Below are 21,753 nucleotides of genomic sequence, written 5' to 3' on the forward strand. Positions count from 1 at the left end.
ACTACTTCTTCGCCGGGACCGATAACATTGCGGACCTTTACTTGGTAGCCCTGGCGATCATCTGTTCGCGCACAAAAACAACATCAGCTCCGCAATGGGATACTTGTGTAGCTTTGCACAAGCAAAGATCGAATGTGGCGTGTTTTAGTTGGAAAAAGATGTGGAAGCTGTTATCAGCAACATTGACACTACTGCTACTTCTAGCGCTGCTTTCTGGCTTTGCGGCGTCCGATTGCGGGTGCAATAAGTTGAGAGAGACGAAAACCAATACAAAGGAAGAGCAGCTTGATTCAGAACAGGATCAGGTATGCCAGCAAAATGCACGTAACAAAAACACACACTACCGCGACTATTATGCTGAATTGGAGCCTGAAATTGAGGGGATGTCCCTTATCCCCGGTGGAAGCTACCACATTGGCACAGATGAACCCCATTTCCAGGCAGATCGTGAATCGCCGGAGCGTCTTGTTAAATTGAAAGACTTCTACATGGACAAATACGAGGTGTCTAATGCTAAATTTGCCGAGTTTGTGGAAGCCACGAAGTACAACACCGAAGCTGAACGCTTTGGCGACAGCTTTCTCTTTAGAACTTTGTTAACGAAGGAGCAGCGGGCGCAGCTTGAAGATTTTCGCGTTGCCGGTGCCCCCTGGTGGTATAAGGTCAGTGGTGTGAGTTGGCGAAATCCAAATGGTCCCGATAGCAGCATAAAAGGTATGTTTCATCCAACAGATAACATTGGTTTGATTTGTTAAAATTACCTATAACTGTCAGGTATTGAACAGCACCCTGTTGTGCACGTGTCCTGGCACGATGCGGTGGCCTATTGCACTTGGGCTGGCAAGCGTCTACCAAGTGAGGCAGAATGGGAGGTGGCCTGCCGCGGAGGTAAACGTGGCAAACTCTATCCATGGGGCAACAAATTGATGCCGAAGGAACAACATTGGACCAACATCTGGCAGGGTGAGTTTCCGGATAGCAACTCCGCGGCGGATGGCTATGAGTTTACTTGTCCTGTGGACACGTTCCGTCAAAACATCTACGACCTGTACAACATTGTGGGCAACGTTTGGGAATGGACTGCGGACCTGTGGCAGGAAGGCGATACGAGCCCTAACCCGAATCGTGTAAAGAAAGGTGGCTCTTACCTGTGCCATCAATCGTATTGTTTTCGCTATCGCTGTGCCGCACGTTCGCAAAACACTGACGACAGTTCGGCAGGCAATTTGGGCTTTCGCTGCGCAAAAGATGCATAGGATAGACCCAGAGGGGCTTGAAGCAATTCAATGTTTTAATAATTCTGAAAAGCATTTTATTGCTTGCTTTTACACTGGACCCCAATTCCCTACTTTTTGTGATTTTAATAGTTCGTTCGGGATTCCAAACAAAAATAGATTGAAATTTTAGTCTTTACCATAAAATTAAAGCATTAAGTTTAAGTAGAGAGTAAATAGTAGCTCGTATATTTTTGAGGACATTGTAACATATCAATATGTCGATCTTCATTTTTAGCAGATGAAGTTCATCTAAAATAAATACGCCACATAATTATTTTAAATATTAATTTGTATATTTTATTGAATTTGTATACAATAGTTTACGATTGGGACAAGCAATATTATCCAATATTTTGCATATATATTTGCTGTATTTAGTTTTATTAGTAATTATTATGTTATATGTATATTTTCGAATATTGCTGACTAATTTGCATTTTTCCTGCCATCATGGCATAAATACAACATGAAAAGTTTCTTCCACATCTTTTAGATTTTGACTATGTCTATCATATGTGCGTATGTATGAAGTTCTAAATGATAATGCCTACTATATAAGTACTACGTAAATGTCTATATTTGTGTATTTAAAGTTCTTGGTTCTTAAACATACATATGTATACACGCAGATCAAAATTTGAAACACGTTAATGGTGATCTGTTTATTTAAAAAAAAAACGACCTATCGGCGAATAAATGCGAATTTACAATAGTGAAGGGACAATAATGCTATATACAGGATGAACTAAGATTAAGGGTTGACTGAAACTTGCAGAACTAATTTACTGCTATGCATTTATACATATGGATGGCTGACTCTACGTTTAGTGTTTCTTAGGCAATGAACTGTGCCACGAAGTTCGACGCCTGGCCTTTGTAAATACAATAAGGCCTTTTTCGACCCCGATGTGGTACCCAAAACGGAAGAGACAGCATGCCTATGATCCTTCTCTCTGGCCAAATTTCATGAAATCAAATGTTCAAAAGTGGAAATACTATTTGAATATATAGTATATAGTGCAACGAATCTGTTCTGTTGCATAAGCCTTTCTTGATGATCTCTCGCTGTTCCGGCCTTCACATTAAAAAGCATTCATTAGATACCATTACGTTTGAGTGAATTAGCGTCTAAAGATGTGATTCCTTTAAACGTAGGTCTTCTATGTTCAAATGTATATTCGTGGAGATCGTGCGGTTGCCTGCGACGATCTTTGGTTTAGGCGCATTTAGGATGTTTGCTCAAAATACAATATCACAATGCAAAGTAAAAGCGACGTTGGCAATGTTGCGGATCCAAAACCGTCGGATATGCTTATTCAGATATAAGCTAGGAGGGCAGACACATTTTTATGTTGTAAAGTCCAGCGGGGCATGGGAACACTAGCGATAGCGAAGCCTGGAAGACTTTAAGCCTTTAGCGAAGGGAATTTTTCCCACCGATTTTGCGTACTGTGGCGTCTAAGAGGACAACTGTACAGCCTGCAGCATGGCCAGCTTGAGGTCATGAGCCGTCTGATTGATGTGTTCTACGGAGTCCACCATTTCCTGTACAGCGCTGCCACTCGGAAAATGCGCTGCTGCTTTTTTTGACTTGAGCACGCAGGTCCGGAGTGCATCGGAGAGGCCGTTGGTGCAGCGTAGGATTTTCTCGCGTAGCGTCTCTTTGGAAATATTGCGGTACACATTGTCTCCAATGTTGACTAGATGGTGTGCACTGACCACGACGAACTTGCCATAGGCTATGAAATATTTTGGAGGCTGATTTTTCTTCACCGTCTCGAAAAATGAATCGATGGCCTGCAGTAGATTGCCCATGTGCATGGAAATTGATTGGGCATAGTAGTACACCACCTTTTTATCCTTGTCCGACATCTGCTGCACCTTGGTTATGCTATTGTTGTTAGCCGTTGGGGTCAATGGTGCGGTTGCAACTGTTGAAGCCATCGCTGTATTCTCAGCTAGCTTGATTGCCGCATCGAATCGGTCTTTAATGTTGGGGGGTAAGGCATCACGCAATATCTGATTTCGCTTCGCCGCAACATCCTTGGACTCCAATGATACATAGTCGTAATCCTCAAGCCAATCTGCACTAGTGCGGCTACCACTACTGTTCGCTGAAGCCGACGCAGAGCCATCCACACTATCCTGACCATTGGTCGCTAAGGTTCCCGTGGGAGGCTGTCGTTTAAAGAGCAGGGAGGCATTACCCTGAATGAAGGATGTGGTGGAGCGCACATCCTCCGTTAACGTTTGCGCACATGCCATCAGCTGATCCAGACTATCCGGCGGGCGACATCCGTGTTTCTCATCATCCCTCGCCAATTGTTCCACGGACCAGCATCCCTGAGCATCCAGAGCTTCAGAAGAATCGTGTATTAGCTTATTGGCATCTCTTAAAGCACGCACCAATGGTCGCAGCTTCAACGCCAGATTGGGATCCTCCGAACGTGTCGCATTGCCCAATGCGCACTCTCCGAATTCCGCCAGATCGTGTAGCGCCGTGCGCAGTCGGAGGACCGCCAATTTCAGCTCCATGATGACTCGTTCTAGTTGCGCCCTCGAACGCCAATTGGGTACGACGAACGACAACAGCCTCGTGATCGCCATTGTCATCTCCGATTGCAGTTTAGCCAACGTGTCTAACGCAGAGTTCATCTCCAAAGGCAGCTCTTTGGTTGTGTCTAACAACTGGCCATTTGTTGGTGCTCGTCGCTCCTGTTCCTGCACGGGTGGCAGTGGAAAGTCATAGGTGGGACAGTTTGTGGAATTCTGGCGAGACGCTGTCAGCTGCTGTATGGCACGCACAGCAATTGGATTACGACGAGGTATATCGTAGTCGGGCATATTGGCCAGCGAGGAGCGGTTGGAAGAGGAGAAGGACAGGGATACGCTATCGCTGGTCAACAGCGAGGAGACCGAGCTGCTGGGCGTCATTGTGGGCTGCTGTTGCAAAAGGCTGGGATTTAGAGAACGTGGCACATCGTACGATTCCTCCTCGATGGGGGCATTCTTAAGCGACTCAAAGCGTTGACTCAGCGCTGAGGCGGAAGTGGGCGTGCGACAGGCTCCTGCCACGTTCTTGGGACTGTCATAGTTGACGGGTGTAGCAGGCTTTGGTATGTCGTAGGTTTCGAATTCCCCTCCACTGCCACTCCCGTTCGATGAGACTGACATGATCGAAAGGTTCTGCAGGTTCTGGTAGATGCTATCGTTACTATAGATCTGGTGGTCCACTGACAATGGAGTGGGTGAGCCGTTGATATGACTGCGATGCGGCCTGCTGGTACCCTGTAAATGCACAAAAAGATGGGATGTGTTAGAAAAGTTATCAGTTATCTACTTAATTTTACTTTTCACAACTTCGTAGGTAAAATAAAAATCCGACTACAAGTTTAACAAACCAGAGGAAGTTGGTGCAGAGTAAACCTACGCTACACCAAAAAGTTTCCCCGTCCCCTTTCCCAAACTCCAACAGCTTATCGATTTTCTAATTGTTTTTTTTTTTTTGCTTTGCCGTTCATAAAAGGGCTTAAACGTTTCCTGGTACTTTCAGATCCTTTACCGTTCACTCACCCAACTGCATTGTTGCTGCTCACGCCCCTACTATTTATCACATTTTGTTGCTAATTATTGTAAAAAGTGTATCTAAGATTCATGCGTAAAAAATGCGTAAAAATGCGTAAAAAACAGCGTGCACGTCGCTGGTCCAGAGGAAAAACTCGACTAAAATCCGATTGGGAAAATGCACCCAAGGACTTATTTACAATAATGGGAAATTTTAGTGCGCACGCGTCAAGAGTCGTGCAAGAAGAAACCTGTATTCGAGTACCGGTCTATTCCTTCACTGCTTGCAGTTCAATGCCGTTCAGTGTCAAGGTAGCGCGACCACAGGCTAAAGGACTTGGCCAAACAAATGCTTCGTGAGTGTTGGAAGGCAGGGTGTTGGCATAAAAGGATCCCACTACAGTGGAGAGCATGTGTAATATAAATCTAAACATATTCGAATTAAATTTTAGTCGCAGCTCAAATACTTAGTTTTATATTTCATTAATAATTGGGATATTTTCTATTAATCTTTCATCAGAATGTTGTTGAATGTTATTTTAAACTTTTTCTGGGAGCAAGAAATCAAGATGGAAAAATGGCTTGTTTAACATATATTGAACATTAAATTTTAAAATCGGCTATGTGGCTAAGGCTAAAATGCTTACTCATTTTTTGAGGGTCGATATATGCATATAAATAGTATAGACGTATGTTACTCTATTGTATTTGCAAGAATAAAAATCCCAAGTCCACGTAAGGGACAGCATTTATTATATTTGGCTATTGTCATAGTGTTAATTAATTAGATTATATATTTGTATACGTGTAGCTCAGATTAACTAAGGTGCGCGAAATAAGTAAGTAGGACAACACATTTTTTAATATTTCAACAAAATAAATTTGTTTTTAAACTTAAATAGGTAACAATTCATATGAGTCTTTGGCAAGGCCATACAAATAAAAGTAATAGATAAAAAAAATAAAATAAAATATATCCATACGAAATAAGTAAGTAGTAGGAAAAATCGTACTTCTTGATTTTTATTTCTAAGACAACGGCCTAATTTAATATGTAGAGTTTAAATTGACTCTTCTATTTTATTTAACACGGCCAATTCGTCCTTACATAGAATTTATTAAAGATTGAAGGACGGAAATATCCAATTTTCCCCATTCTTCAATAATGGATTCTTTTAAGTCTTTTACACAATTAAACGGTTTTCTATTTAGGTAAACTCGCTGAGATAAAATGCCCCGCTTCAATAGTCTTCCTTAAGGCTAAAACACCGCCAAATACTGGCATAGTGTTAATGCATATATTAATTGGTTTATATTTTGTTATACGTGTAGCTCAGATTAAATATTTTAGAATGCACAAGGGGCTTACCAAACAATGCATTTCGATTTCGTAATATGGTATGCACCCCAACTAAATGCGAGATGCCTGATGCCTGATGCTTGATGGGCTATACGACCATATGTCCTCGCCGCATAATGAAATATTTTTGCGGCATATGCCGAATTCATCAATAGTTACCCCACTCGATCGTTGCGCACGTACCCCAGGACCACGCCTATCCCAAAACCGACTGCAAGCGAAATGAATCGATTTGTAATTAAGGAACCGTTACGACGCACCCTGCACGCGCGTCTAAAGGACCAGGAACGCCAAATAATATTATGCGAGGCAACACTTTCGGGCCGCAGGCTACCTGAAGTGCCTAAAGGGACCCTCGAAACTGAAGTAGCAATTGACGCGTAACACGAGTCAAACTTTAGCATTGCAAACAAACAAAGGCAGCGATAAAAGGATATTAGAGTCAGTCGGAGGCGACATCTGCCGAGCCAAAAATATTTGAAAAGTGAAACTGCAGCCACAAAATACACGCCAGGCATAAACAACTCGCTTATCTATTGGAAAAATCAGCGCAGCTGAGGAACAAGTATTGGAGGCAGCTGAGACAATGCAAGTCGGTTAACATCATTTGAAGCGATGTGAACTGGTCAAGCTATAGAGCCCAATGGACCATTTGTAATTTGAGTGTCTACTATACAATGGTTGTGCAGATTCTGGTCGAAGAGGAATCGTTAGAACGCAGCAGGACGCGCCTTTTTACCTACATTTGCGCAATTGCCCGAGTTTCTCACAAAAGGAGGTCTAGTTGTCCACTTTTCCAACATCATGCTGATTTTCCGGCAATTTTGTAGGGCGAGCTAAAAATAATATTTTCATTTCTTTTCTGCCTGCTATTTTAGTTTTCCCTTGTTTTTCTGCCCCCAATTTCTCCTTACCCACTTTTTATAAAAATGAAAATCATTTTGCGCTCTCACTGCCATACTATATATCAGATTATGTATGTTGGCTCGATTGTGTTTATGACATATTTGGGGCATTTTATAGAGCCGCAAAACCATGAAATGGGCTGGGCCTCAGCGCGACATGGGACGGGCAAGGCAGACTGGAATATAGGGCAGAAGAAAACCATATGGAAATGGCCAGAGGCAACCCATTAAATGTTTCTTGGGGGCGCGCACTTTAATTGGCATTTGATTGCCTTGCTTGGTCATTCGGTGTGCCTGTTTCCTCTTCAACTGACTCAAACCTCACTTTTAATTGCATTTTACTACTTACATATATACGAGTGCATACATCTAGAATGTACTATATGTACGAGTATGTACATAGCTGTAGATTGGAATTAACAACATTCGCCATTGAAAAATGTCTTCAGCCATTCGGAGAGCAAATCTTAGACTCTGCGCTTGTCAATCCATTCTTCCAACTTTATTGCTTTGTGTCTATAAAAATTCGAGATTCAAACAGTAGCTGTGTAAATGATAAAAATCTGAGTAAGTGCACGGCATTTTAATTTCGTCGCTGCCGCACCTCACACCTGCAACTGTCAGGACGGAGACAGTTCTTTCTTCTTTCACAATATTTCGGCATTTTCTCACGTACGGTTCGGGAAAGATTTGTAAAAATATGCTAATTGTTGCAAGGTATGGAGAGAAGGGAATTCAGGTAGATACATACATAGGTGATACAGGCGAGCCAAATGGCCACAGGCTAGCGTTTTTGTCAATTCATGCTGCAATCATTCAATCAGGCTTACATTTTGTTTGCTGTACGAATATATTATTAATGCAAGTGGCTCATGTTTCAAGCTTAATTAACAACAATACGCATATGTGGCGCGCTTTAAGAGCCCTCGAAATTGGCAACGCGCTGATGGCAGTCTTTTTATGACTGGATTCATTACTTAATAAAAAGATGTATGACTTTGCAGTTGCATATTTATATCAAAAAAGCACCATAATGCCTTATACGTTCATTTGAAATCATTATTGCCACCTTAGATGTCCGGCTTACTTACGAGTCCAGCATTTAAACTAACAATATGGGCAATTGGATTAGAAAAACAGGGGATTAACAGAGGCGCTGCTGTGATCTGTGGAGGACAACAGCAGCTATCAGCGCCAACTATTCCTAGGGATTCCATATCATGTTTTGGCAAGACTGAGAATTTCATTTAGTTTGCAATTGATAATAATTTAATCAGCCGACATGTAACGTAATGTGTTGAAGCAATCGCAATTCGCAACTATATGCAGAGAGTGCAAATATAATTTGTACAGAATATTTAAAACAGTTTTGATATCAAAGCGGACACTAAGTACTTTGTGGAAATTTCACATTTCAATATAAAATTTTCTTCTTGTGGACGAAACAGTATTCTCGTTTGGGAATATCTGCTGTTCTGATTCGTTGATTTGCGTTTGTTCTTCTAAGTCTTGACTCTCTAAGCATGCTGGAATCGTGTATTTCTGCCACACACATTGATAAGGTTTGATCTTATTATATTCGGTTGAACCTCTCGTTCAGTCTGAATTTTGTGCCAGTAAGTCAGAATTTTTTTGGCAGTCAATAATACAACAATAATGCGAACAAAAGTGAAGAATCAACCAACCGCCTAAATAATTGAGATAACAACTATCCTAAGTTTTAAGTTGGGCCAAATTACAGATATGTACATCTGAAATTTGTTTTAAATCTGTTCAGTAGTTTCGGAGTCTATCGATGACAAACCTTGTGACACGATATTCATATGCATATATAGAAGATACATAGAAGATTGTATTTGACATATTTTCCATTATACACGACCATTAGATATTGGCGAATTCAACCAAATTCATAAGCTTTCTTTTCAACGTATCTGCCTTCGTTAGAGCAGGCTACTTACAAGCGTTAGCTTTGTCAAGACCTCTTCGATCTATGTTGGCCTATTCGAGTGTATCCGCTAGGAATACGTGCTAAATTTAGTAACAAAGTGTGACCAAATCAAACCGAGGCGGATGCACAGCAGCCAGAGCCGTGCAGAAACACCAGACCATACCAAATGCTGTTTGACTCCAGCAACAACAACAACAACAACAAAAGCAACAGAGGCAGCACTTCTCCAGCAAAGCAGGCAGCGAAAAAGTTGACTTGGCTGGAAGGCTTTGTACGCGTTTGTTTGCGCATTTTTGTGCGACTTTGACCATTTTTGGTCAATAAAATAAAAATGACATGTTTTCCTCACACAAACTCAAAACTCTTTTTGGAAATATCAGCTGCACCGGTCGTCCGCTGCATTGGCTGCATCGGCTGTTGGCTGTTGGCTGCTGGCTGCTGTTGCTGTTTTTGTTGCTATGGTCGTGTTGCCATAAATTCTCATCGCTCGGATTGCGGCAGTTGGCCATAAGGTGCGCACGCTGTTCACTTGACTTGGTCTTATGGGCAGTGCGTGTGCCGGTCTTGGCTACCACGTTATTGGCAGCGCAGACTTATGTGGGCTCAAGGAACTTGAAATTGTCACAAGAATGCCATTGGACCATTGAATGTATATACATATGTAGTGTATACATAATCGTAAGATGTTTGTGTGTCGACTGAGATTTGTTTTTGGTCTGAAGTGAACATTTCTGTGGCTTGGTCTCCAATGCGTCTCATGTGGGCTGTTGCCCAACTGTTGCATAATTTATATTTCCGTTCCCAATTATTCATTACTGTGGGCATTTTAGTCTACATACATGCATATAACTTCCAAAATGTCAGCACAGAATGCGCCTCCATTATTAGAAACTATTTGTGGATGGTGAAAATGTGAAAATGTTTTCATTTCATATTTTCAAGCTCATAAATGTCAGCAGACGCCTTTCATTGACTCCACTCTATGGTGAACTGGTCCCCGCAATAAACTTTGAAATTGTTTACCAATTGCTGTGCTAGCTTTTCATGTTTATGGCCCAAAGCTTGTTGCCACTTATGGTAGGCCAAGCAGCGACGCATAAGTGTCCAGAAAGTTGCAGTGCGGTACATAGACGAGCTTGAGGGCGAATACACTTGAATACACTTGCTACTCAAGCCATCGCCATTTCTTAGATCTTTTAATTTAAATGATTTTTATTGCGTAGGCAGTAAGTTTTCTGCTGGAAATGACAAATACTTTCTCTGCGACATTTTCGACATACCATACAAAGACTTATTGCATAATAGATACATTTTTCTGATTCTCTTCTTTGAAGGGTGTGTCTTTAGGAGCTTGTTGGTTTTTATTATACTGGCAATTTGTCTAAGCTGATAAATAGTATTCATAAAATACTAAACCATATTGTAGGGTGCTTTGGACTGCCGCTTAGCCCTAGTTATGCTATTCATGTTTATCTACATAAACTCTAACGATTTCGAGTGGGCTTACAAATTTGAGGTCGCGTGTGATTTTCATTTTGTTGCTTTCGGTTGTTGCCTCGAATCAATAAAATTTTACAGTAGACAACTAAAATGAGAGAAAAATAACATTTAATTTTTACTGCAACGCGATCTTCTGATGTTGCTGCTGCTGGTGCCTTAGCAGGCGTCGCCAAGCGTTTGTTTTATGGCTGATGGCGCATTTCGTGAAATGGTCGAAATGCGAAGGTTTCACTAAACGCAATGCACCGATGTAAAATGCAATTTGCAGCTTTCAGCTTGGTGGACAATAACCGAAATGGTAGTTGGGCGGACTGCGAAACGGAAGGGGAAAGCCAGCCTCTGTATCTATGTATATGTATCTCTCGAATGCGCGCACCGACTGCGGCGTTTTGGCTCGGCGTTTATTTGAATTTGAATTTATGGTTTCACTTGCAGTGCGAGATTGATAGCCGCCGATAATGCGAGGAAATGTTTATGGGGCTGTAATTTTGACTTCAATTTATTTGATTTGCCTTTACACTGAGCATAACGGCAGGGGAAAGTCGTTGCGAAGTCAAAGCACAACACCCAGGCCCCATTCATGGTTGGGGGCGTTCGTTCATTGTGTTGATTATTCATAAGTGGCAAAGTTCAAAGTTCCACGCGGTGATAATGGCCAATTAACGGTTGGTTAGGTAACAAAGGATGCAACAGTGGGCGATGCCAACAGAGTCAAGGCTTGGCAACACCATTTAGATAGCAAATTCATTTTTTCTGGCAGCTCATCGTTAGGGCGTAGTTGATTTGAAAAGCTGGAAGAAAACCTTTATGTTGAAATCTTTTATCGAGATTGAATAAATCTAATCTGTTCTGTATTACTTTATGAGAAGGAGCCGGTAATCAAGCCATAAATCAAGATCAATTAAATACAATAAATGGTGAATGAACCGTCTAATGAATATTTGCTTTTCATTATTTAGAAATGGCCGGGCGTGTTTCCTATTTTCTATTTTAAGAGCCCGAACTGGATCTTTAACACCAAGGAAATGTGTCCCCTGGAATCCCATTAGATCACAGCAATCTTGACTTTCTATTCAATAAATTGTATATTGGCTCGAGTATGTTCGGGTATATCCCTGATAAGCTCAAGTGGTTTTTTCCTTTCAGCTATTCGATCGTCTTGTGGCAGTGCCGTGTCTACAATTGGCCAACAATTTAATGCTGTCCATTCATTGACAACTTCCGAATGCAAATTGTTCGTTTCCTCTAATTGCTGGCATCGAATTTCAAAATCAGAGAAAACAAATAAAACGCATATTCAACTGACAAATTGGCAAATTATGTGCCGAATGCAAAAAATGCGAAAAGCAAAACCCGTTGGCCCCACACGCATCAGCTGCAGTTTCGATTCAGGCTTCCAGCAGCATCCATCAGGCAGTTCCTCAATGCCTGGCAGTTCGGTGCCAGTTCAGTTTGTCATGCACGGGCAGAGACTCGGCTTATTAATTGCACAATTACGACACGAAGTTGACGTGCCGAGTGAAAGATGGCCAAGACGTATAACAGGGACTGGGCTGTGGGGTCTGATGGGGACTGATGACCGAATGATGGAAAATGCGCCAAGTGGCAAGCGGTAAGAAGAAAGCGGAAAGCGACAAAGAGGCAAAGAGGAGCAGAGGTACAGAGAAATTACTTTCTTTCACTTTCAAGACGGATATCATAATTCAAAAATGCAGTAGCCACGGCCCATCTCGAAATGCTCGCAGATGGAGTTGGAATGGAGTGCGTCGCATGGGGCCCGCATAAATCCCATGGCCCGACATCGTGCTAGCAGCCAAAAATAAATAAGCCAGACATTGCAAATTGCAAAAAAATGAAATCAATTAAAAACATTTTGCCAGCCGACAGAGCCGGGCAACAACAACAACAACATCGCCAACAACAGCAACCTCATCGTCGGGCGAAGGAAATGCAGACGAAGCGTAAAATTAAGAAATTGACAAACTGGCTGCAGGACAAATGCAAATCTGCTCCGCGAGCTGGGGGGGGAGAGTGAAGAGCCAGCTAATCACCCAGCTTGCACTTACCTTGTTCGATGATGCATGCCACGACATGCGTGAGCCTCTGGCCTGCGATGTCTGTGACTGCGATTGCGACTGCGACTGCGACTGCGCCTGGCCTAGCTGCTGATTCAAATGCAGCTGACTGCCCCCCACCTCTCCGTTACCAGCGCTGATGATCGAGCTGTTCTCGTAGATTTCCGTCGAGCAGATGGAACTGTTTAAGGTGGCTGTGCTGGCAGCCAGCGACGGTATGGGTGAGCTGGCGGGTGACGGCGAGAAGAAGCCCGAGTCATAAGAGTTTATAACGCGTAACCGGTTGCCGGGGCACAGACCCTGTGGAAGAAACAAGGGGAAGGATAAAATGAGAAAGATTAGTATAGGTGATTGGTATAAAAACTCAAATTAATTTTTATTCAAGAATATTTATTTTTTAAATCCTAATTTTACACATTAGGCATTCGTATATCAAAATAAATCTCATCTGTATTTAACAATAAGTTTAATTTAACTTATAAATATAACAGTATAATTAAATAAAATTTCCCTAGAATTAAAAAAAAAATACGGAGCGAGCTCCATATTGATCTCGTTTTAATTATTGAATGATCCTTTAGGTGCCTAATATTCCATCAAATTTTAAAACTTATAATAAAACTGCTTGTTGCTTCAATATTACTCAAAATATCTAAAAATGTTTTTATTTTCGATATCGTTGACTGATTTAAATTTAAGGGTCCCGGTCAGATGCAGAAATAATTCACATAAATTCTATAATAGATTTAAAGAATTATAACACTTCCTTTTTTTAGCTTTATTATTGGCTTTTGATTGAAATATATGTTATAATTATGCGGCAAAGTACTCAGAAGATGTAGAGAATATAGAGAATAAAAAAAAGCTTGGTAGCATTCTTCCTTTTTCAGGGAAAATCCGTTTGTAATTATAGCTCATGGCTAATTCATATAACTCAATTGATTTCGATTGTCTTTTAATTAACTCAATGCCGTGAATTTTTAATCATAAGCGAAATATTTGCCACAATTTTCGTTTTTTAATTGCCAACGACATTTGCTGTCAGTCTTCTCAAAAAAATGAATTCCATGTTGCCGTCGTCGTCGGTTAGTTGTTGTTGTTGTTTTTGTTGTTGGCATCTGTTTCGGAGTCGTCAAAATGTTCCCATTACAACTTCAAAGTCGCGACTGCACAATCTTGTCAACATGTGTTTAATTTTGCGGCCTACTCGTGTGCATTTCGATTTTATTTTAGCCATAAACATGTGCAATTTTCGTTTAGTGGCTGCTGAGAAATTTATTCCACAGTTTGTGCTTTGAAATATCTATTTTTTCGCTATTCGATCGTAAATATATATTCGTACTCATACTCGTACATAGTAAGTATAATAGATGTTTCTGTTGGCGTCGCCTCAATTGACTTTTTTGGGTTAATTGTTTCTATTAAAAGTGCGGCCACTTTTTAATTAACGGCAATTGTTGCTCGTTAGTATCCATAGCGCCTCGCATTTCGGGCCGATTTTGATTTCATTTTTAATACGTGTTTTCACACCAGCAACAACAACAACACCACATCGATCAGTGTGTATGTGTGTGTGTCCGTATATATACAAGTATATATACAGTCAATTGAGTTGTCAGGCGCAAAAAAAGCGAAAAGATTAATTAAAAATTGTTGCAATTTCATAAGCTCTTAAAAAAAAAACTACGTGCCGAATTGTTTTCGTGTTTTTCTCGCTGTTGTTGTTGGTAATATTTTTTAGTCGGCGTCTTTGTTGCTAATCAATTTTTAATGAGTTTACTCCAAGTTAAGCGTGTGTGAACTTTAAGAAAACGTTTTTGTTAAAAATTATTCGCCATTGAAGTTTTGAGAGAAACATTTTAACGAAAAGTCTGTGGGGGGCCTAACCGGAGCAGAGGGTCAGGGCTGAGGTGACTAGGTTAGTCTAAATTGCTAAACAGATCATTTCCTAGCACATATTCTAAGCTATTTATCTTATTTTAAGTATATAATTGTGACACACACACACATGAGATAATATTAATTATTCATATTTTCGCTAATCCGATCTGCTTGAAAAGGGAAAAATATTTTAAAAGCCTGTTCGAGTGCTTATACTTTTCGTCAACAATTTTACCGCTTCGCTGTGTCCTTAATTCTAGTAAAAGCTATTTTTTAGTATTGTGTTTACTAGATTTTCATAATGGTTTTTGTAAGTTCTAATAACATTTCTGACTCAATTTGTCTCTGAACCGGAGAGGAGCTAGCCGAAGAGCTAACAAGAGAAAAATTCATAATAATTCATAATTCATGTCAACTAAGTTAAATGCTTTAATTTATTTATAAAACACTTTAGTTTAGCTGCACACACTGTACTATTTCGATTTAGAGTACTAAAACTTTTGACTTCAGACAGATTCAATATCCAAAAAAAATAAAAGTCAATGGGAAAGGAAATGCAAAATTAAACACTTTGTTTTTTTTTTTTTTTGTTTGTTAAGTTTTAGTGTTGAATTATATTATAAAAATGCTTACAAGATTGGCTTTGCAACAAAGCATTCTTCTGTGTTCACATAGTTCTGACTGATTTCTAATTTACTTTCAAAAACTTCCTTCCCACAAAACGCTGTTGGAGATATTTTCAACAACTGTTAAACAATTTGTTGAAGATTTTATTGTACGCTGTGCATAATAAAGTTCACAAGTTTGCCTCTGAGAACTTTCGACACCCTCATTCCATAAACAAGTTGCACTCTGCCCTCATCAAGCTCCCGTCCCTTCCCCCTTTCCCCACCAGCACCATGTACTGCGGTAATCGCGCGTAATGCCTTTCGAACATTATTACATCTGCAGACACAATTAAAGTGCCAAAAAATAAATTTATATGCACATTCACAGCAGTGTAATCCGCGCCCGCATGGTGCGCCACCACCCCGTTCCGGGCAGCAGCACGTGTCCATAGGGCGCCTAAGAAAGCATACATAATTATCATTATCGTCGCCATCATCTTCATCTTCTGCTCTTCCTAGAGGGCAGGGGCACAAAAATCGTTTGCACAATGGCGCAGAACGTAGACGGCTGGCATCACGCAGACAAAAAATGTTTCATAATTAAATTATAAATTCAGTTGGAGAATATCATTTTCGTTTTTTAATTTTTCCAATTTCTTGCTTTCAGATGAAATGTAAAATTACTTGAAGCCTCAACAGAAAGCAAATGGGAAATTATGCAAATGCCTGATTGGATAATTAAAATAAAAATGCAGACAGACATGAAAACGTCTGCATTTGGAAATGATGAGGACTGGGAATAAGGGAGCGAGACAAGGAGATTGAATAATTGAGTGCTTCGCACTAAATTAGAACAAATGTTCAAGAAGGCAGCAGAAAACTCAATCGGATGGATTCATTGCTGTACCGTTATGTACAATAAAAGAAAATTTTATCAAAGGGCGTTACCGTATTAATTCCATAAATGTAATTGGGGTGCTTTTTTTAAAAATATACATATTTATCAACAGAAACTAATTTTCTATTTTTGGTGATAATTATAATTTAAATTAAGGCCTGCCACTAAAATCATAACAGTTTCTAAAAATGGTTTGAAATTCTGAAACTGTAGCTCCTAGAAACCCTTAAGACGCATCAAATTTTCTTAAACTATTAAGTTTTCAAAATTTGGTTTTCAGAGAGGGAGAAAAACAAAGGCTTCTACTTGTGTTACCTTAAGATTTACTCGTGCATTTCGTACCCTTCGATTGTCTATTTGTAGATCTAACTTCGCTTCAGATGAACCTCTGTGTTCTAATTACAAGCACAATCATTTTTCACACAACATATCCTTCGAAGACTACATTAAATCAATTTCATCATTAATATACTTGCAACTTCATTCTGATAATCTCTAATCCTTACTGAATCCCTACAAGTAGTAGTACTTGTTCCACTTGTTTGAATTTTATTTTTAAGTTCTACAATTTAAGATAATGATGAACACGTTATTTATTTAATTTAATTATAGTTAACAAAGAACTGCTAACTTTGTAAGAAAAAGAACAATGTAAAAAAGAAATTTTAAAAAAACTTATAAATATACAAAAGAATTCAATATATTAAAATGAATTTAATTTTCGAGATTCCTACCTTTTTATCGCGCAGTGAACATAACCACCAGCCCTTGTAGCCTTCCGTATCCTGTTCGATGACGGTAAGAATTTCGCCTTTCTTGAAGGGTAATTCGTCGGGTGTGTCGGGAATATTATCATACATGGCCTTTGCATATAGTTTCTGAAATAAATCAAGAAAATAAAAAAACATGTTAGTATAACAATTAAATCTGGTATAAAATGCTCGTTTTCTTTCTGTTCTGCTCTTAGTTTTTGTGGCTTACCAAAATGAAGCAATTTTGCTCACGTTCTGCCAGCCAAGTCTAATGGCCAAAATGGCGTGTTGGCGACGTTTTTGCCAACTTCGCGCTTCTTAGAACCCAACAACAAGAACAACAACTTTCAAGACAAAACGTTGGCAATGACCGACCCCGAGTTTACCAGCCGTAAACATCATTCAGATGAACCCGTCTGCAATGCCTCTTCCCTATCGGGGTCTTTCTTTCAGGTAGCCAGCGCAATTATGCGAGAATTTTGCCCAAAACATAAATCAACGCTAAAATGCAAAAAGTTGGAGTTGAAGGAAAAAAGAAAGCAAAGTCGAATGTTGTGTGCTGCTGCCATGCGCCTTATTAGTTTACCCAGAATTTTAGCTAAACTTAGCTTAAGCTAAGCTTAGCGCACAGACCGGGAAAGCTGTTGATATACGATTTCAAAAAAAATTGTACCGGACCATAATATTCAACCACTCAATTCTTATAAACAACACAAGGAAAATTTGATTAAAACTACAAATTCCTAATGAAGACAACACAAAAATAATTATTAAACACCTTTAAGAAGGAGTATTTAATTATAAAAAGTATTAAGTTACTCATTGATGAACACTAATTTCCATATTTCTCTACGTTTAATTTAAAGTTCTCATAAATTTATTACTTCATTTTAAATTTATTTTTCCCAGTTATTGAGAAATGCCACTCCTAGTGTTCGTAAAAGGTTGTCCCATACAAGTTTTAAGAGAGAGCTCAATTAGGCCAACATAGGCGCTATTACTAGCATACTCTACTACTGCCCTGCCCTGTACTTAGAATTTCATCTATGGCTGTAAACTGAGGGCCATATGAGGAGCGCGATCTAAGGCTTGTGAATGAATGAGTTTGCTATGTGAGTGCTGTGTGTGATAATGGAGTGTCGGGTTAAATGTGTTGCTTTTAATTTTGCCACCGCATCGAACAAAAATCCGAAGCGCTTTGAACTCGCTGCCGTGACTGTGAATGTGGCAGCGGCAAGGTTTCAAGCAACAAGCTTGGAACTTGGAACACTCCCCCTCTACTTGGAACAAAACACTGCTGGCTTACTTAACAAGAGCTACGATATCGTGTATATTGTATATACATATACATACAAGCACACACACACACACACACACAAATACAGTGATTATATAGCGCGCAATCGTCGTTGAACTTTCAACTCAGTTTTGAGTTTTAAACCCGTTTCGCATTTAACACAAGCAATAGCACACTCGGTGGTCGGGGGTTCGTTATAGAGCGCATTTTATTCTACTTTTCAATTTCGAAAGCCGAAACCGTTCAAATGTCAAAAGAAATGAGCGCACTTGAAGTTCATGTGCAGGGCACACGGCGGCAGTTGATTACGGTTGAGACGGCAACTCCGGGGCAGCAACAATGACACTTGAACGGCGCGTTGATCAAACAAAATGCGGCAACTACAACTCTAAATACAACCACAAACTGCCGCTAAAATGCTGTTACATCAATACCTCTGGACAGGGCATGGTGTTTGTAACTCAGAGCAGAATGCATCAAAGATCAGTGATGGCCTATATATTTAGCTCACGTAATCGTATCAGCTATACATATATAGCTTGGATTGGATTGGATATGGAACACCTTCTTTGTTTCAATTGAAATTCACACCAGCTAAGGAATTAATCGGTTGAAAGATAATATCAACTACGTTTAAAAGTTTATGTTTCCATTTATATCTAGTCCATTCTTTATCTGATTCCCTTTAAACAACCTGAATGGTTGTCTGACTGAAGCAACTACTTACTGGTAGCTATTCATGTAATAGTAGTATATGGGACGAGAGAGAGCTGGAACAATAGAGCACTGAAAATCGTGGCGTGTTATTAATTAAATTTGAAGATAATATTATATGGATAATTGCAAAAGCAGTATAATAACTTGAAATATACAAATAGTTTTTCAAAATGTTCTCATTCGGCAGTATTACTAGATGTCTCAGAATGAAATGACTGTCTTAAAGACAAATAGACGGAAATATGATTACAATTGCTTTGTTTGTTTTCACTGAATCACATAGCAAGAAGGGTATGCGCAATTCGGCGCCTCGATAATATTACATATTTAATATGTGTTTCTCTCTTTCCATGCATTCTCATTAATACGCGTACCTGGGCTTCCTCTCGAATGTCGAATCTCGGGTTGAGTTTTATTACCGCATAGGCAACTCCTGCCCTGCACTTGGACTTGTCAGGGTTGCCATTGTTGTGTGTGCATTGTTGCATTTGGCGTTTTGTTTACGTTTGAGATTTCTACGCATTTGTCGTGCCTTGCTTTCCTCGCTTTTATTTGAATAGTTTTTTTATACTCTGTACATGAAATGTACAAGAGTATATTAGGTTTGCGGGAGCTGAAAAATGTAACAGGCAGAAGGAGGCGTGGCAGACCCCACAAAGTATATATATTCTTGATCAGCATGACGAGACGAGTCGATCTAGCCCTGTCTGTCTGTCTGTCCGTCTGTCCGTCTGTCCGTCTGTCCGTCTGTCCGTCCGTATGAACACCTGGATCTCAGAGACTATAAGAGATAGAGACACCAAATTTTGCACGAAGATGCGTTATGTGTGTATTCTATACGAGTTTGTTTTATTTTTTTGATTTTCCCCCCCACTTCCCCCCTATGGGGGTTTTCCCGATTTTCCATTCGTATAATCGCCTATATCTCGGAGACTATAAGACCTAGGAACACCAAATTTTAGTCCCAGATGCCTTATGTGAATACGCAGAAAATGTATATTTTGGAATTCCCCTCCCTCCCCCCTCTACCCCGCAAATCGTAACTCCCGTAATTCTTGGAATTTCTAACTAAAATTTTGGAAATACCCCCAGTTAGTTATTATGTGTCCGTATGCCAAATTTCATTATGATAGACCGATTTAACAAGAAGTTATAGCCATAAATATATTTGCTGCTGCAGCGCTGCTCAAGCGCTGCCCGCGGCTGTTGTTGATGTTGCTGTTTGGTTGACTGCGAAAATGCTTACACAGACACGAATAGATGCGCATAGGCATACATAGACTCACACAGACGCAATTGCTATGTAAATGTGCAATTATAAACCCTTTACGTGAGTTCGAATACCGAGAGAGGTAAAATCGATCAAATTTTTTTTTTTATTTTCTTAATTTTTTTTATTTTCTATAATTATTGTAAACATATGTACAGAGTATTTCGAAGTCGGGACACCCGACTTTAGCTTTTTTACTTGTTTAACATGCCGCTAATTGAAAAAGTCAATATTTGGAGTTCGGTTTGGTCTGTGGCTGAGATTGGAAGTTTGAAGTTCCGCTTGGCGGCGGCGACAGTTTTATTTTTCAACAATTGTGTTATAAGGAAATGCTTGTACACTTTATTTTTGCTGTCGCTTTTGTTGTAGGTAAATAAAATTAAATTGCTTTTCTCGTGTGAAATCTGTGGCTTGTTGTCGGCTCACTTTAATTGGTTTGTTTAAAGCATTTCTTAATGCGATCCATTGACATAAAGTCCGTGGAGATGGGGCTTTGAGTTGCCACTGGACCACGCCATTAAGCTTGGAGTATGCCTTTACAAATTATACATTTAAATGTTGCAATAAATTATAACAAAAAAATATGTGCAAAAATAAAATACTTTTGCCCTTCGGGCATTTTGTGGTTCCTTTCATTTGGAGCGCGTATAAAACAAAGTGAAAGACCACGAGCGATTTATTGTTTTCAATGGCAAATGTTCACACACATGTGTCCACGATCGAGGTCCCTCTCCTTTTGATAATGGCCCGCAACACATTTACAAACTCGATTTAAAAAAGGCTACACATAAACCTAAATTTTTATTTATTCTTTTGCTCTTCGTTCGATTCGTTAAAGTTTATTCACCACCGCACATCAAACGAAGTCATTCAATTTTGATGATATTTCTTCCCAAATTAGTACTCTCAGCATATCCCAACAACTGAACAACCACATACAAAGTGTACATACCTACATATGTACATATATATTCGCATGTATGTAAACATAGCTAACCTCAATTTCGCACTCTATGCTGTGAATGATTAATGTGTTGAAACTGTGTGAGGGGTATGAGCTTAAATTTTAAAAACAAAACTGTAAAGATGTGCTTGGGCACATCAAAGATTATTTACTCTTATATAGTATATAGAGCCTTTTATGAACTCTTTTAAATAAAATTAGTGGAAATATCTAAACAAAAGAATCTTTTATATAAAAGAAAAGCGATAATTAAGCTCTAGCTGAAAATGTCGGGTTTGGTTTGAAACCGTTCGACGGAAATGATATCATGATTGAAAAATGTTTTTAAAGAGGGTTTTGCCAGTTTTATCAACAATATTAATTTATAATATCAATAATATTAGTTAATATACAGAGCATAAAATAATAATCTTAGCAGTGACAGTGAGTGCGTTAAAATATTAATACTTCACCCTAGGTTTACTCTATAAATTGTTTGTGAGCTTTAACCATTTAACCAAAAACCTAAGTGCAAATTTGCGTTATTTTTATGAATCATATAACAATATAGAAAAGAAAAACACAACAGCCGATCTAACTAGTATTTCGGAGTCGAGATATGTGTAAAAATAAACTTCAAAAGTAAGAAAAAGAAACAAAATAATTGCCTCAGGTTGTCCAAACAATTTGCTCAACTTCTGATGGTTGATGACTTGATGTGCATGGCTGATGTTTGGATGATTCGTCTGTTGTTT

General features: G+C 39.5%; 2 protein-coding genes across 3 annotated transcripts in view; one reads left to right on the top strand and one right to left on the bottom strand.

Annotated features, from left to right (window-relative positions):
• The first annotated feature begins 39 nt into the window (after nucleotides 1-39).
• Nucleotides 40-1,558, top strand: LOC115624554 (formylglycine-generating enzyme). Its single transcript, XM_030519281.1, has 2 exons — nucleotides 40-714; nucleotides 775-1,558. The coding sequence occupies exons 1-2, from the start codon at nucleotides 159-161 to the stop codon at nucleotides 1,254-1,256; spliced, it is 1,038 nt and encodes a 345-aa protein (XP_030375141.1). The 5' UTR covers nucleotides 40-158; the 3' UTR covers nucleotides 1,257-1,558.
• Nucleotides 1,549-21,753, bottom strand: part of LOC115624553 (breast cancer anti-estrogen resistance protein 1) — a 32,885-nt gene continuing 12,680 nt past the window's right edge. Inside the window, exons 2-4 of one of the 2 annotated variants that reach the window (XM_030519278.1) lie at nucleotides 16,754-16,897; nucleotides 12,624-12,932; nucleotides 1,549-4,565 (exon numbers count right to left, since the gene is read on the bottom strand). In XM_030519278.1, the coding sequence (XP_030375138.1) occupies nucleotides 2,736-4,565; nucleotides 12,624-12,932; nucleotides 16,754-16,897 (2,283 nt within the window). In that variant the 3' untranslated portion in view covers nucleotides 1,549-2,735. Of the gene's footprint in view, nucleotides 4,566-4,850; nucleotides 4,969-12,623; nucleotides 12,933-16,753; nucleotides 16,898-21,753 lie in introns of those variants that run through there. The other variant, XM_030519279.1, reaches the window with a different exon arrangement.

Source organism: Scaptodrosophila lebanonensis, unplaced genomic scaffold, assembly GCF_003285725.1.
Source record: "Scaptodrosophila lebanonensis strain 11010-0011.00,11010-0021.00 unplaced genomic scaffold, SlebRS2 tig00000061-arrow-pilon, whole genome shotgun sequence".
NCBI classification, from domain to species: Eukaryota; Metazoa; Arthropoda; class Insecta; order Diptera; family Drosophilidae; genus Scaptodrosophila; species Scaptodrosophila lebanonensis.